At 46.5% G+C, this 16880-nt stretch overlaps 2 protein-coding genes across 3 annotated transcripts in view; both read right to left on the reverse strand.

Annotated features, from left to right (window-relative positions):
- Positions 1–3508, reverse strand: part of LOC125726966 (uncharacterized) — a 50240-nt gene extending 46732 nt beyond the window's left edge. The window contains exons 1-3 of the mRNA XM_049003504.1: positions 3325–3508; positions 2789–2887; positions 501–682 (exon numbers count right to left, since the gene is read on the reverse strand). Coding sequence (XP_048859461.1) covers positions 501–682; positions 2789–2850 — 244 coding nt within the window. The 5' untranslated portion in view covers positions 2851–2887; positions 3325–3508. The remainder of the gene's footprint in view (positions 1–500; positions 683–2788; positions 2888–3324) is intronic.
- Positions 3509–7839: 4331 nt separating this feature from the next.
- Positions 7840–16000, reverse strand: mcm6l (MCM6 minichromosome maintenance deficient 6, like). Of its 2 annotated transcripts, none has more exons than XM_049003516.1 (17): positions 15809–16000; positions 15547–15693; positions 15263–15373; positions 14502–14751; positions 13850–14015; positions 12473–12618; positions 12091–12241; positions 11820–11961; positions 11484–11625; positions 11292–11399; positions 10830–10985; positions 10245–10373; positions 9327–9488; positions 8970–9078; positions 8448–8618; positions 8158–8297; positions 7840–8074 (listed from the first exon to the last, which is right to left on the reverse strand). In XM_049003516.1, exons 1-17 carry the CDS (start codon positions 15901–15903, stop codon positions 7952–7954), a joined length of 2448 nt encoding a protein of 815 aa, XP_048859473.1. In that variant the 5' UTR covers positions 15904–16000; the 3' UTR covers positions 7840–7951. The 2 variants fall into 2 exon arrangements, with proteins under 2 accessions (XP_048859473.1, XP_048859472.1); XM_049003515.1 differs by having other exon boundaries at positions 11484–11664.
- Positions 16001–16880: the final 880 nt, after the last annotated feature.

A 16880-nucleotide genomic window follows, 5' to 3' on the forward strand; every position in this document is an offset into this window, starting at 1 on the left:
CAAGTAGGGGTATCAACAGCAAGGGGTGTCCGGGGAGGGGTATCAACAGCAAGGGGTGTCCAAGGAGGGGTATCAACAGCAAGGGGTGTCCAAGGAGGGGTATCAACAGCAAATGGTATCCGGGGAGGGGTATCAACAACAAGGGGTGTCCAAGGAGGGGTATCAACAGCAAGGGGTGTCCAAGTAGGGGTATCAACAACAAGGGGTGTCCAAGGAGGGGTATCAACAGCAAGGGGTGTCCAAGTAGGGGTATCAACAGCAAGGGGTGTCCAAGGAGGGGTATCAACAGCAAGGAGTGTCCAAGGAGGGGTGTCAACAGCAAGGGGTGTCCAGGGAGGTGGTCATCAGAGAGTCGCTAGTTCAAATCCTGCGTTAAGCATAGTGATTTCACCAATCGGCCCTTAACCCCTAAGATACTCTGACCAACTGCGCTCTCTCAAAATGCATGTGTCACTTTAGATGAGAGTGTCAGCGAAATAAGTCAGTACACAGACACCTACCTTGGAAGAAGCTCTTGACCCGGAGGTAGCTGACACTGAGCCGTAGGACGGACAGCTTGTCCAGCTTGGAGATGACATCGGGGGGGAAGGGCAGCAGGCCGGCCAGGCGATCCAGCTCGGCATTCAGCCGGTCGCGGTGCCTCTTCGAAGGGTTGGATTTCTGACTTCCTGCTTGCGGCTTCCTGACGACAGAAGCAGCAAAAGCCGGTTGGTGACCACAGCCCCTCTTGGCACAATAAGAGGACATGGTGCTGAGACAGGGTCAGGGACATCCCAGCATCCTCCAGGCTGTGTTCTGTCACAGCAGCCAATGGAAGCAGGCCAGAGGGTGACCTTTGACCTTTACCATTTTACAGCTGGGGAATTATCCAGAATATTATGGCATTTTAATTTTATGTGGACGCAACCCCACTGTTCCAAACATATCTTTTTAAACAACAGCCACACATGCCAGCCAATTCTTGTACTGTCCACTTTCTGCCATAACTATGCAAATTTCCCACTTGTGGGACTAATAAAGGATTATCTTATCTTATTGCATAGTTACTTTACTTTACCATAAATTACCTATTTAACAGACTCATGAATGACATGAATAATTCGACGTTTGAAGTGCCAAAGAATCATAGTGGATAGTTAGGTGTACTCACTAGCTAGTAACCAGAAAGCTGGCTGGTCCACATTGGATCTAAGAAGCCTAATCTGTCCACTGGTACAAAACGCAGCTGTTACAGATTGCGTCCAGGGAAGTAGCACAGAAAGCAGTGAAGTCGGGTGAATGGCGGTTTAATCACCAAAGCACAGGACAGCGATACAAACACGAACGTCAATGACCAGAGAGGGTAAGACAGTCTTGGAAGCATTTAATGTATAGAATTGATTAACGACAACTAGACACAAGTGAGAACACCGGGAGTCCACACGAGGTAGCGAGGGGGCGTGGAACACGGGAGAGTCAGACGAGCAGGACGTGACAGCAACTCCTAACAGCTCCAGTCAGAGAAATACCAGCAGTGAAAATGACTTTGCATCTGTGGGGACCAACAAATAAGCAAAACTTAAAGGGGTGAACCGCATGAATAGCAGCTTTCAAACAATCCTGCCAGGGCAGCACAGAAAGCGTCGGTCCTCCCAGTGCAGCACCAGTACGGCTCGAACACAGCGGTCCTGATCCTGTGGGGACGGTTTCCCCCAGCTAGCCACAGTGGCGCCCCCCCCCCCGCCCCCCCCGCCCCCACCCCCCGTCTTTAAATAAACGGGGAGTGTGACTTTCATTTCCTGGCTCTGGTGTCTGCAGGTCCAACTGTCGGCCCATTTCATCTTTTCTTAGTATCTTCACGTGCGAGAGAGACAGCCATCTAATCACACACCAGCATTTTATCTAAATTAAAGGTTTTCAAGTGAATCATTCAGATATTCTAAAATGTCTTAACTCACCATCAACATACAGCATCTTCTATTTCCACTAATATTATATAGCTGTGACTTTCTTCCATTTCTGGAGCCCTGATCATATTGAACTTATGCTTTTATTCGGAACGCTGTAACGTTTGACGTGAAAACAGAACAATTACGTTACATTCTCTTTGGTGTAAAAAGAGAATAAAAGATTTGCTTTCAATATTCAAAATACTGAACGCAACACATTTTATCTGGGTTTCTTACCACTGTTTTTATTTTCCAGTTATTTAGATGTTTATTTGCAAATAAAAAGTGTCATATATTAAAGTACAGCATGAAGTCACATCAAGTAATTCATCAGTGAAATACATATCAACAGGAAAAATATTTTAGGCATAAGACCATTTTTATATTGCAATTCAAGCTACCATTGACTTCCCTGCAGTTACAAAATTAAACTTGTTTAGAATTATGCAAATTTAGTCAACATCTGAAAATTATTACATAAATCACTTTTACGCAGTGGATAAGAATTCGTGTTCTGACTCCATCAAATTCCACCAAAAGTTATGCTTGAAATATCATAATGCTTTTTTGCAGTATTCAACCTGGTTAATTTATAAAACAAAACGGAGGAATGAGGAGTATTTTTATCCACAAATATAGAACAAAATATGCACTCATTAAAATGAATTTAAATATTTATTGAATATGTTGAAAAATGTAGCCTGAGTATCTTTGTTTAGGAATAACTCAATAAATCTGACTGAGTTAATATGATAAAGTTGATTAAATTTGAAATTGCAGCTGTATTGATTTGAAATTAATTGTAATGATTGAATCGTTATTTGTAATGATGATACAGGGTAATTTCATGGATACTTAACTGTTTCTGAACCGGCTTGCGTCGCTTGCGGCCGGCATACATGCAGTCTCCCGGCGGGATCATGCTCTCGCGCTCAGGGAGGGGGGCGGTGACAGGTGCCCTAAAGCCGGAAAATTAGAAATATTTTTAACAGAAAAGACAAAGTCGGCGGGCTTTTCACACTTTTGTAAAGTACGCCAGCAACAGGCAATCACGTCTAAAAGGAGGGCATTCATGCTTGTATCTATTAGCTAAATCACTAGCAAAAGAAATTATACTGAATGCATTAAAATATTAATATCTTAGTTTGTATTTGCAATTTCCCGAAGCATATGGACTAAGTATTAACCATTATTTACCAACAGCACCAACAGCAATTCCACAAACGGTACGAATACCGTCACACTGACATGCAGACGCACAGACGTATTACTATACTTATTAATGTAGTATTATTACAATACTACAGTTAAATCAGCAATTATAAAATGTTACACACTCCGCATGTCACTTCCCAAAAACATTAGCTATGGATAACGCACATAACAAATCACTTACCTAAAAGCTCTATTAATGTTTATCTGTCCCTGTGCAGTTTCAGTGTGGATTTACAGGAATGTTTTTGGTTGGTTAAAATAAAAACTCGAAGTGAGTATTTCTGTTTCGTGTCAGACGGCAGATGTGCTGGATGCTTTATAGCAGCCCGGGTCGCCTCCACTTCCTTGTGTTTCAGGTGGCGGATTCCTCTGAATGACAAGGCGAGCTCTTCGCACGCAAGTCGGCCGGCCTCGCAAACGCGGGCGCGCACACGCACACACACACGCGCACACACAGACAGACAGACACACACATACAGGGTCGCGATCGACGGGCGGGATCGCAGGCAACCCCGTCCACTACGAACGCCAGGGGAGGTGCATGGCCGGCATACATTCCTTTGGGGGGGGGGGGGGGGAGTTATTGGAAGTTTTTCGTACAGTAAACAGAATACACGTGGAACCGCGTTCCCTTAAAGTCCGATCCACGTATAAGATTAGGGTACAAAGGCAGATGGGGTTTCGGATTGGACTCTTTGCTTGGGTTTCATAGAGCCCATAGTGTGAAATTTGGTGAAAGTGAACCCGAGTTACAGACGAGTCTGCAAGGAAAACAAAGCGATGAAACGTACTGGCGCAACTAAAGTAAGTCATTCTCTTAAGGCATTGAAGCATTATGCAACATAGTGATTAAGGGAAACAAACGACAGGTCGCCTTTTCTCGGATATTAGCACCAACCGGAATGTCGATATCACCATTATACGAGTAATTTTGGTTTACTTTTTTTTAATGGGACTGAATGGGCAATTAGTTCAGTAGCCTAAGCAATTTCAAAAACATTGCAGTACGCTTTAGCTGGCCGGTACCGATCCAATTCATCTGTCATTTCAAGTAACGGCAAGTGTAGTTTCGTCCCATTATTTGTGCTGTCACCCATAATAATTTCTCTGTTCGTTTCAGTCGTGAATGCTTAGAAGAAGGTCTACTGACTCGCCACATGCGATAAATATTTGGAACATGGGAAGAGTCGATGTACTCGTGTGTACTGGGATTTAAATACACACCAGTACTTACCATGACCAAGAGTACTCATGTTATTAAGTTAAAACTAACGGTTTCTTTATTAAAATATGAATGGCTGCCATGGCAAGTTCTTTAGCGGGAACCCGCTACAAATTTCATATTAAGAAAATAATTTTTGTCTGAAACGCGGTTTGTCTCGGGTTCGCGTCGTTTTCAAAGGTCTAGTGACTGATCATACTTCATTAAACCTTAAATGGAGCGAAAACATTCGTTTCGCAAATTCTAAAAGTTGACCAAGACTTTTTTCAAGTTAATCCTTGAACAATAGAGCACTCAACTTCCCTTTAAGCTCATTTCGCCTCATATTAACACACCACATCGGCACCAATTCTAAAACATTACCCAACGTAATTATTTTTATATGTAACGCACTTGGGACTATTAATGGCTACAAGTACTTCTGTTACATATACTTAAATGTTATAATATTTACCTGTAAACTTTTTCATTTGAATTTAGTTTACGATTTATAAGATTAAGAATTCTTAATCGAAAGTTAATAATAACAATTCAACATATTGCAAAATAAAAACGCATTTTTACTGAAAAATGAAATATTGCAAAAATGTTTTTTTTAATCGTAAAAACTATTCAGTCTCACTTAACATCAGCTATTGACTTCAGTTTTATTAAGGCTGTTAACTTAAGAGAATTTACTTTAAAACTGGACTATTTTGCCAGATTAGTCCAGCTGACAAAACAGTTCGGTCTGAAGTGTAAATCAGTAAGGAAATGACAGTTATTGAAGAATGATAAAACATACGATGTTAAGTAATAAAAAAAACAAACTCATTTCTAAAATAATATACTGTATACAGAGCATTTAGAACAATAAGCCTATAACATAGCTAGATGATCAAATATTTAGGCCATGATGCCTTGTACAGAGGAATACTTCTGCTTCATCAGGAACGTGGACGGTTCCGAGATGTGACTGCATGGGTGAGTGAGGGGTATCCTTTACAGCACTGGAAGGAAGCATCGGCCCACTGGAAATGTAGAACAATGCAGATTAATGTCCATTGACACCAGTTCATAGCACACTGACCCGATGTGCAGATTTCTTTTTTGCCAGATCTAATTAATGCAATAATTCAGTTTCTTTCATGGAGCTTACTTACCGTATAGGCACTTATCAGAAATATACTGCTGAAAAAATAGCGAACTAAATTCACTGACACTTCATATATTTTTGTATAAAACCCAGGAGTTTGAAAGCAGAAGAATCCTTAGGAAGTGATTTCCCTCCCCGCTCGGCGCTGCTGGAATTCAGCGCATTTGACGATCACTAAGGCTGCGTGACCCCTGACGGACAGAACTGGACTGGTGTTACCACACCGTTCAGATATCATCAGCGGGCGATTGGAGTCCTGATATGTGAAAAGGGTTCGGATCGCCTGCCTGAAACGCAGCACAGAACGGCACGCCAACGGGGAACGTCCAGGCTGCTCCATGTAACCCACCGGAACCACACATCCAACAGATAGGAAAGGTAGTCAGGTAAAGGATTTTTACGTAATCCACGTGTTTATAGATAATACATCAGAGGATCCATTCACTGAATGGCCGGGAAATATCGGCACGTGCTCAGTACACTGAATGGGGTTCATTTTAAGACTCCATGCAAAGGCCCGTTCCCTCGGCAGACCGACGAGAATCAGTCGTGAATAATGTGAACAATTAAAGACGTTAATGCATATGCTATGCCTAAGGAACTGAAAATGAGATCAGAACACTCTTTAGAGGAAAAACACACAAATACAGAGTTTCACAGGAACGGAGACACTGCACTCAGGAATGATTTTCCATTATGACGTATGATAAAATGAAGGTTGATCCATGATTGGTATTGGCAGGGTGCCGACAGCCTGTAGGGGTGAGATGCAGGGTCTGTGCAGGCAAACCTTTCAATAGTCATATCTATTTCACATCAACGTGGGACTTTTATTATAACTACGCGATTTTGCAAACTAGACCTCACAGGAAGATTATCCTTGTTAACATGAATGTACACAGAAATATAATCCATGTACCACACCATGCGTCTTCCTGGATCGTGGAGCAGCCGGGTGCTTAGCGGACGAAGCGCCGGTCCGTGCCAGGGCACCAGCTGGGTGCTTAGCTGACGGAGCGCCGGTCCGTGCCAGGGCAGCGGCCGGGTGCTTCGCGGACGGAGCGCCGGTCCGTGCCAGGGCACCACCACCTTTATGTGTGTCCGCACACTCAAAGGGAAACACAGCCGTGGTAGGAAGGGACACGAATAAATTAAATTCATCAGATATGTTGACAGCTGAAGAAGGTCCGAGCATAAAATAAGCCGATAACTCACTCAGGGGGCGGACAGCACATTCTGCGTGACTCACGATTTCCGTTTTGGCCGCAGTTTTAGTGGCAGCAATATTTCTCAAAATAAGCAGAAAATAAACCCAAACAAAGGCTGTGTTTAGATTTCATTATTAAGCAGCAAAATATTCCTAGAGAACCGCGTTGATATTACTGACTGAGCCATTATGAGGCAATCAGAGAAAGTGAAACTCGCATGATTACAGGATATGGGCCCATTAACGAGTCAGAATAAGGGCCCAAGATGCACTTCGGGCTGCCGTGCTTTTCGACATTCATATCTAACAGTCTCTTTAGTATCTCCCTTAAAAACAACGTGAACCTATATACAGCTTGGGAGCACGAGTTACTCGCGTCTCTGTAGAAGAGGTCCGACATAAAATTGTGTTTCTGCGGCACAACCAGGCAAACTACGAAGTAGATGAATAAAAAGGCAGTTTTCTACACCTTTTTAAATATTTCATGTCAACGAATACTAATCATATACCAATACAAGGTCATAGCCATGGAGTAAACACTGGGGGGGGGGGCGTAATTATATTTTATATTTGAGTATCCAATATCTAATTACGGCCTTACACAAATAGTTATGCAATAAAACTCAAAGTACTTTAAACAATGGCAACACAGTACTATCATAGGCTCAAGCTGCCATCTAGTGGACATCAGAGAAGTGGTTTCAGCTGTTGGAACAGCCTGCGTGTCCATAAAATAGCAAATCGCTATACACATCATGCGGCAATTGATACAAGCGAAAATCACCCGGCAGGCGAGTGGCGTGACCTAGAGCAGTTAATGTCGGGCGTCACGCGCAGCGAGGCATCTTCGATTCCATAGACAGGTTATTCTCAGCGTCGCTGTTCTCCTGCTTCCTTGGGTTACAGGGACAACGGCTCTATAACGCCGACTGCTAAAAGAAAAGTAAACTTTATAAAGCACTTTGAAATCAGCATTTGCTGCCCAAAGTGCTGTACAGTTAAAAACACACAACATATACAAACCTGATCGTGTGAACGGAATGTCCGGTTCCGCTTGGTGTTTTAGTAGAGAAAAAACCCAAAACACACAACACACACACGCCAGTTATGCAAAAATACATTTATTATGCTGCTACCCCAGACATAGATATTTAGCATTTAATAGAGAATCTTCAAGCAACACAGCTGCCACCTGTATACAGGACTCTAGGATACTTATGCAAATCATAGATATATGTCTGCAGTTAGTCTTCAAGCACGTAATTAGGATTGACAACTAAGAGGGGGTCCTCTTCTATGATGGGCTCCTCGCCCCCCTTCTCCATCTTCTTCAGCCCCGTCTTTGTCAGCTCTATAATGATGTGGTCCTGATGGAGATGGAGTCACAGTGATGGGAACAGACTCAGCCTGACTCCTCGCCCAGTCTGCCATTTGGCCGAGCAGCACTTACATAGTGAATGAGCCTGTGAATGACCTTCTCTACCAGGTTCTTCTTGGCGATGAGCTCGGACTCGGACTCGATCTCGCTCTCCATCTCCTTCAAGTACCAGTTGATCAGCTCGCTTCTCTTCAGGGAGGACTCCTCATTACCTGAAAAGACCGTTACCAACTCATTACCGACACTGAAGTATTTGCGGACATTTTATCATCATTACGCTAACATGTGGCTCTGCCGTGCAGCTGGTGGGACCCTCAGTGCCCCCCCCCCCACGGACCCCGTCACCCTCTGGGGACACTCACGCTCCTCCATCCTCTGCATGTGCAGCACCAGCAGGTTGGAGATCTTCTTGTACTCCGTGAAGGACATCCTGAGGGCAGGCTTGGGGACCGCAGCCTTGTGGAGCTCATTGGGTCGGGCCGGTGCCGGGACTGTGGCCGACCTCACTTCTTCCTCTTCCACGTCATTCTGATCTGGGGGAGCAGAGACGCCCATCAGCGGGACCAAAGAGACCAGCACACGCAGCAGACCACCTCATAAAATCGTGACATCATGTATGTGCCTGAACACAGGTGCAGACTCCAACCTGCACCCTACACAGGGGGCTTGGAGATCAGACTCACTGACGGACTTTGCCCTTGACCACAGTCTATACCACATTTTTACCAAGCAAGCACTCCTTTTCAATAATGTCAGCATGCTCAGGAGGGTTGGGCAGCCAGTTGACCTCTGACCCCCAGGGATTTTTTTCTCCTCCATCACAGAGCTGTATAAGGAACGGCAGTGACGCTCGGCGATTCCGGGGGGCGCGGGGAGACACTCACCGCTCGCGTCCTCTTCCCGCTCCTGATCGAAGTTGACGTCGGGCGAATCCACGCGGATGATGGATTTATTTAAGAGCCTGAAAGCTTCCTTTACATGCTTGGGTTGCACCTTGCAGGGGCCAAGGAGAGAGATGCATGTAAAAGCAGAACTGCAGATGTGCCTTTATAAACCGCAGGTACATTTTTAGTTATGCAAGAAAGCTGTAATTCTATATAATGATAAAATGAACAGACCAGCCCCAGTATCACTAACAGCGGTTTACGTGGGTAAGGCACTCGCAGATATTATACGATACTATAATACACACAGCCCACCTTTCCCAGCCAGAGAGCGCCCCCTGTGGGCACAGCGCTCACCTCGTCAGAGCAGTACATGCGGGCCATGGCCTCAGACAGCCGCAGCATGCTCTCCAGCTGCCGCACGGTGATGCGCCAGGCCGACTTGGTGGCGCCGCTGCTGTCTCTCTGCCGCAGGCGCTTATACTGAACCACCACAAACTCCTCCGCCTCCTTGGTGATCTGGGCCCGCAATGCCAGCCGGCACAGGCAGGGGGAGCCAAAGCCCAGGACACAGCATCAGCATCGGCCCACAGAAGCTCTACGACATGCAGTGTGGCCAAACCCATATTTTCAAGTTTTTATTAGGCTACTGTGCTGCCACCTTCAATGCAGAGGCACAGAAAGTTCCTCAAATAAGACCTTATAGGCCTCCAGCACAGCTGATTTCACACTCGAACAGATTGGTGATGCTTCATCCATCCATCCATCCATCCTCATCTACTGACCATCAGAAAGCATAAGTTCAGTCAGAATACTGATGCAAAGGTTCACTTGTTGACCTGCTGCAGTTATTAATGGTCAACACTGGTTTCAGCTTGTTTAGAAAAACATGCAGGAGGCGAGTCAAATAATTTTATAACTTCAAACAAACAAGCACATCATTTCAAATCAGCACCACAGGATCCTGTACAGGATAAGCGACTGCAAGACGCTGGAATGGAACGGGAGGCAGTGCAGTTAAAACGGCTGCATCCCCGCAGGGGAATCTGGGGTAAAACACCCTGCTCTCGCCACAGGAACGCGGCATTTTCTCCACCCTGTCATTCCTTCCCCACAGCAGCGATTTGTAATTTCCAAAAAGCGAAACGACCATAAATAATAGGTGAAGCTGGAAAATGACAGGATGGGTGGCGGCTTTGAAGTGGAGGTGATATGAAGATCACTGCGATGGAGACGGCACTGTAAGGAAGATGGCGGAGAGCCCGACTCGCTCACCTTTGGCTGGAACTGGCGAGCGAAGAGAATGTATCTCTGGATCTCGTCAGGGCAGTAAACCCTCTCCACAGACTCGATGTTCCTGGAGTGCAGGTCGACGATGCGTCGCGCGATGGCGTAATCTGTAACCTGAGCCGCAGATCTGACATTTTACTACTAGTCAAGCTAATGTGGCGCTTTAACTGTTAACTGCACAGAGCAAATTATACTTACATAACCAACCTGCTTAAACTCTAGCCGCAAAATAAAGAGTTTGAACGCAACCATGTCGACCAGCTGTGACCAGACAGCAGTCTCAACACGAGTTAAAAATGTTACGTGAAATCAGGAAATCTTAGATATGAGGCGGAAATTAAGCCAAAGTTATGCGAGAGACAGGAACACAACTATCAGCGAAGCAATAAATCAATGATACAAGATCTGAGATAAAAACTGACTCATCACTATCCATGGTTTAGAATATTTCCCGAGTCTGTATTCCGCGATTTCCGCACTTTGCAATAATATTTTTAAAAATGTTACTGCACATCTTAAAAGATGGAGTTAAACTGAGGAGAGCATTGCTTTCCTGGCGGTGGCACAAACCTCATTGCACTCATCCACCAGAATAAAGAAGAGGTCGAATCTCGACATAATGGGGGCAGACATGTTCACGTTCTGCTTCAGAGACTTTGACCTGTTGTAGCGGCCATCGATCGGGTTCGCAGCTGCCAGAATTGACGTCCGTGCGTTCAGCGTCGCCTGCAGACAGTCGCCGTCAAGCCGTTAGTCGCTGCCCAGGGTACTGTCAACAGGCGTGATACCAAGCCTCCAGAAATAGCCATAAACAGACATACACATAGTCTATTGATGAAGCTACAGGTAAAATAACCTCCACTTGAGTGAATTACACCAACGGAGTTATATAAACACCAAACAGCGAAGGGACTGGAAATATTCAATTAGACCGCTGACTGTAGCAGGAAAACCGGCACATTTACAGGGACCAGCATCCTGGACATGCTTGTTTTAGGAGGAATACTGAATATCCGTGTCAGGCTTTACTACCTTGACCCCCGCCTTGGTGATTGAGATGGTCTGCTGCTCCATGGCTTCATGAATAGCCACCTGGTCTTTGAGATCCATCTTGTCGAACTCATCTATGCAGCAGACGCCCTGTGAAGGACACGGGCCTGTAGTAAAGCTGGCGTAAGTAACCACGGTAACCAGGGAGTCCCCCCCCCCCGATCGTGCTCTTACATTGTCGGCCAGCATGAGGGCCCCAGCCTCGATGACGAACTCATGAGACTCCTCGTCTTTCACCACCGCGGCCGTGAGCCCGGCGGCGCTGCTGGCCTTCCCGCTGGTGTAGACGGCGCGGGGGGCGAAGTCCTCCACGTGTCTGCAGGAGAAGGACCGGGCCACCTTGGTTTTGGAGTTTCTGCAGCAGACCTTGACTAGTGAATCACCAGAAAAGACTGTTACAGGGTCACAGCCCCGCCGGTCTCGGGGCGGGTCAGGGCCCCGCCGGTCTCGGGGCGGGTCAGGGCCCCGCCGGTCACGGGTCAGGGTGCTCACTCGAGGAACCGCGCTCACTTGAGGAACTGACTCTTGGACGTGCTGGGATCTCCAACGATGCACACATTGATGTCCCCTCGGAGGGACGTCCCCTCCATGGTTGTCTTGGCAACGCCACCAAACAGCATGAGTAATATTCCCCTTTTAATTTCATCATTTCCTGCAATCAAAAGCAACGAGAAGCTAAATAAGGTGCCACCAAGGTGAAGACTAACGGATGGATTATATAATCAGTATCACACATGTTTAGGTTACAGGCAGCGACTAACAGAGTACGGCCCCAGCTCACCATGGATGGTGGGGAACAGACTGGTGCACAGGTTGTGGTAGAGGTTCTTGTCTTGACTCATCTCAAAGACCTTCTCCCACTCCTGGACAGTCATCTGGTTCTTGACGCTTTCAGCCGTCTGGTCCTCTTGACGGAGCTCTTTCCCGCCAAACTAGGAAACAGCCATTAATCCTTCCAGCAGCGAACGACTCGCCTCACCGCCTAAAACTCCACCTTAGTGCCATCAGAACAGGAACCATCACCTGGTACTTCAGGGCTTAAGCCTCCTGCATGAGTATTTATATCCCCTAACTCTGGTTATCGGGGCTCCCCTCCTTGTAGTGCTCAGACACACGACCCACCTCCAGGGGTCCTCCTCATTACTACACCCCCCCCAGCTCACCCGGGGGTTGGTGGGGGCCACGTGACACGCCAGGAAGGCCAGCCGGTAGGAGAGATCTCGCACACCCAAGGCCCTCAAGCCCTGGACACCATCAGCCTCAAAGCCCTCCTTGCCGGTGACCCGGCTGCTGGTCTCGGCCCGAGTGCCTAGGATTGCGGAAGGAAGGTCAGTCAGCTGCAGGCCACAGGGCTGCCATTCCCTCAGCCCCCCCGACACTTATAATCAAACAGAGCGTCGCCTTGAGCGTGTAAGGGAGCGTGTAAGGGAGCGTGTAAGGGAGCGGGCTCTTAGGCTCTATGATAAGCTAGACAACAGACCTATCATAGAGCCTATCTACACCTACTTCAGCTGTCACCCATCTGGGTATTAAAGGGCCACACATATTGGTACAATGTCACTGAGCACCTGAGGGCTTAAACCAATTAGGTAAGCCGGGCTCAATTAGAAAGTAATCTGATGCTAGAAGATTAAAAACTGTCCAGTGTGCACAGACGGGGGGGGGGGGGGGGGGGGGGGCACAGATCATATATCATTATTCAGCACAGTAACAAAATCACATCCTCATACAAGCAACACCAAGACTGACTCAGACAGAACAACAACTATCAATAACAGAACATAGTTCAGCAAGCTGAAGAAAAACACAGGAAAACAAATTTAAGCCACTATAAACAAATGTTAACAGGAATAATGAGGGAAAAGAGAGACGCAAGACATTCTGAAAGGTGTGATCACTCATACTGATGAGGAAAGCGCTCTCCGTAAAATATTCTCAGATGGAGACTAGGAACCAACGGGCACTTTGCTGAAAACAGCCAGTCAGCATTCAGGGGAAGGACTGGAGTGTAAATGCAGTTTGGGTACAGAATTCATTCCTTTCTCATTTACTATATGCCTCACTTGAAATATTGGACTTGAAACTGAGAAAGAGAATAGCGTCAGTGATCAATGTTACCCTCCAACTCTGCTGCCAGACCAAACGAAACGATAATATTAATAGCGATGTGAGCACATCAATAGGGGACCCCGCGTGATGGTTAGAAAATAAATCAGCCCCCGAGGCTGCAGTTTCAGGCTGCCGTGAAACATTGACATAGCGGCGGCTGCAGCATTTTAACTTGTGGCAAATTATTTTTTTTGGGTCGATCCTTAAACCAATAACAGTACAGAAAATACCGTTTAAACTATACGTAAATGGATTATTCTAAGCGTCATATTGTAAGTCAACACGTACAATGTTGACGTGCGTGAGTTTCACCCTAGCACACATTTTCAGTCTAAAGGTCTAGTACAGAACCTGAACATTAATATTCAAGTCCCTGCCTGTGATCTGAACCTGAAATGAGGGTAAATGTTCGGGGCTCTCCGGCGAGATACCTGCGACGGCCAGGGCCGAGACGTCGGGCACCACGATGAGCGTGCCGGTGAAGTCGCAGCGGTCGCCGGCCTGCGCCGCTTCCACGGCCTCGGCGCGCAGGATGATCTCCACGCTGCGGGGGATGGAGCCGCGCGGCAGCTCGGCCTGCGTCTCCTGGATGCGCACCTTGCGGGGAAACGCCTCCCTCTTTATACAAGTACTCAAGCGGCGTGATGCAAATAAAGCTAAACGAAACCAGTCTTAGGGCTATTATTCTATCTGCAGAATTTAAGTGTGACATTAAGTGCATTTTTGGATATGACTTACTACTTCTAATCTACAATCATCATAAACCTCCGCGCTGCCGTCTTATCAATTTGTAATATTCTTCCTAAACGGCATTAAAATACAGCATAAACCATGAGTATGTGTATTTATTGACAGGAAAATACTCATCACTGGTAAGCCAGGGCAGTGTGACACAAAGTGGATGTAATTTTCCTTCATCTCCCAAAGAAGCGCTCAAACAATAAAATACACTGTAAATCATTGCAATCTCAGCCAATTCATCTTTATTGGCTTTCTTTCCCCGGCAAGAATTCCCATTTAATAAACAGCAAGTCTGCATGATGTTAGAAAGGCCCTTTAAAAGCTGTTTACTGCTCAGCTCACCTTCTGAAAGTCTACAAAGCGGGACCTGTCGGTGTCCAGCATGAAGCGGCGCCGGTTCGCGCACACGGGGTTCCTGCAGATGGACGGCTGGGTGTATCTGAACTGCTGCTCCACCTCCTTGATGACGGATTGGCAGTCGAGGCAGAGAAAGGTGCCGCTGACCAGCTCGGGGTGCACGGGGTGCGTGCGGACTACCTGGCCGCTGATGCGCAGCAGAGATCCGATGCGGGCGGCGGACAGCTCCCGGATCCTGGCGGGGCACGGGCACGGACCGCTGGTCATACGCACGCAAACCATTATTAGGCAGTAAAGGGCTGCAATTAGTACGAAATATACACGTTTCTAATTGCTGCATCCCTTAAAGCATATAATTACGACGCGAAAAAGGTTAAACTTCGCATAAATCAAGCTGATATTTTATATACATGGTGTCCATAAAGTCTCTTTACAATTTCAAAAATGTATTGGTGTATATATATGGCCACCATTGATGAGGGTATGGTACAGCGAACATGGCAGGAAATCGGGTACCGTCTTCATGCGCTTCGTGCAACTAATGGTGCCCATTTAGAGCTGTGTTAAATGAGGGGGAAAAACTTAAATATATACGTCCCATTTTGTAATAATTTCCTCATATCCGCCTTTCCATTTGCCTTTGAAATAAATTTTTGACTTGGACACCCTGTATAGTCCCAGGAGAGCCTAAAGTGTGGAGGCTATAAATCAAGCAGATATACTGCAATGTGCATTGGACACGTTACTTGTGCCTGGTAGGGAAATCGGAAAAGGCCACGTAGAACTCCTTGGATGGAGGGATGTTGCCGTGGTCCCGGGCGAAGTGGCGCACAGCCCGGCAGAGGTAGGGATACACCCTGCAAGCACACGTTAGTCCATCAGAGCATCGAATGATCATCTTACACAAGACAACACAGCGTGACAAAGACAGCGCTTAATCTCACATGGGAAATACACCAAATATTATTTTAAGAGAAGCTGTCGCAGCAGAAGGAACGCGCGACGCCGACGTTATTATGAGCTTTGGTACCGGTAATATTCCTCCTGGATCGTAGTAGCCAGCTGCTGGTTGTAGTGCTCTATGTTGGTGAAGCTCACGGCCAGTGTGTTTCTTTCAGGTCGGATTAATTCCTCCGCGTCGGGCAAGTATAATATGTCCCCGTTCTGGTTCCGAAATCTGTTTATAAGCACATAAACCGATCATGCATTTTTAAAAACAACGACGCAAGATCGTCTGCAAAGTTTATACTGATGCTATGTGTGCAAATAAACGCAACGATTGTTCAACTTACTCCTCCAGAAACTCGACGAATAACTTCTGGCACTTCTCAGAAAGGTCATCCTTCACTTGCACCCCCACAGAAGCAGCTTCGGCTGCGGGATCCATTCGGAAATACCGGGGTGAGAAACAAACGCAGGGCCGGATAGAGCCGCTGCCTTTATCTAACCTATGCCCTTCGCATCTGGGCTATCCTCGATAATGACCCCGGAAATATAACACTGACCAGCGGCGACCTGTGGAGCGGTTTACAGAAGTTTCATAAACTAGATCTCGGCCTTATTCACTGGCTGAGGTTGAGATTTTAAAATAAATTCTAAACAATGTAATGAGCAACTTTAATGCCATGATGTTATTGAAATGTTTTTAACAATTGATTGGTTTAATTTCCTTTAATGTGCACTTAACAGAAGTTTTTACCCCTTTGAAATGAATTTGTAAGAATAATATAAATTTAACTTAAATATTTCTTAGTATAAAATTACACTTTGTATGCTATCTGAGTGTTTGTTTTCAAAAAGGGAAATTATGCATCCAGTTCACATTTTTCTGATGTGAGGTGAGCAGTGGCCCTGAAAACAGGTGCGTCACACGCCTTTAGCTCGCACCAAATACACCTCGGCTGTAACGTCTGCTGGAGAGCAGGATCACTGATCACCCTTTTGGGGTCCAAGCCTGAATCCATCTAACAGACCAAAGCTAACTTCCATTTTCAGACGCCTCCAGATCAGTCGTTGAACTGCGTCACCTGTAATCACACTCATTAGAGGCAAAACCTATGTGACACCCTAGGGCTATGGGTGGGCATCCCATCCAGGGTGTCCCCTGCCCTGTGCCCTGTGATGGACTGGCATCCCATCCAGGGTGTCCCCTGCCCTGTGCCCTGTGATGGACTGGCATCCCATCCAGGGTGTCCCCTGCCCTGTGCCCTGTGATGGACTGGCATCCCGTCCAGGGTGTCCCCTGCCCTGTGCCCTGTGATGGACTGGCATCCCATCCAGGGTGCCCCCTGCCCTGTGATGGACTGGCATCCCATCCAGGGTGCCCCCTGCCCTGTGCCCTGTGATGGACTGGCATCCCATCCA

This window comes from Brienomyrus brachyistius, unplaced genomic scaffold, assembly GCF_023856365.1.
Source record: "Brienomyrus brachyistius isolate T26 unplaced genomic scaffold, BBRACH_0.4 scaffold81, whole genome shotgun sequence".
Lineage (NCBI taxonomy): Eukaryota > Metazoa > Chordata > Actinopteri > Osteoglossiformes > Mormyridae > Brienomyrus > Brienomyrus brachyistius.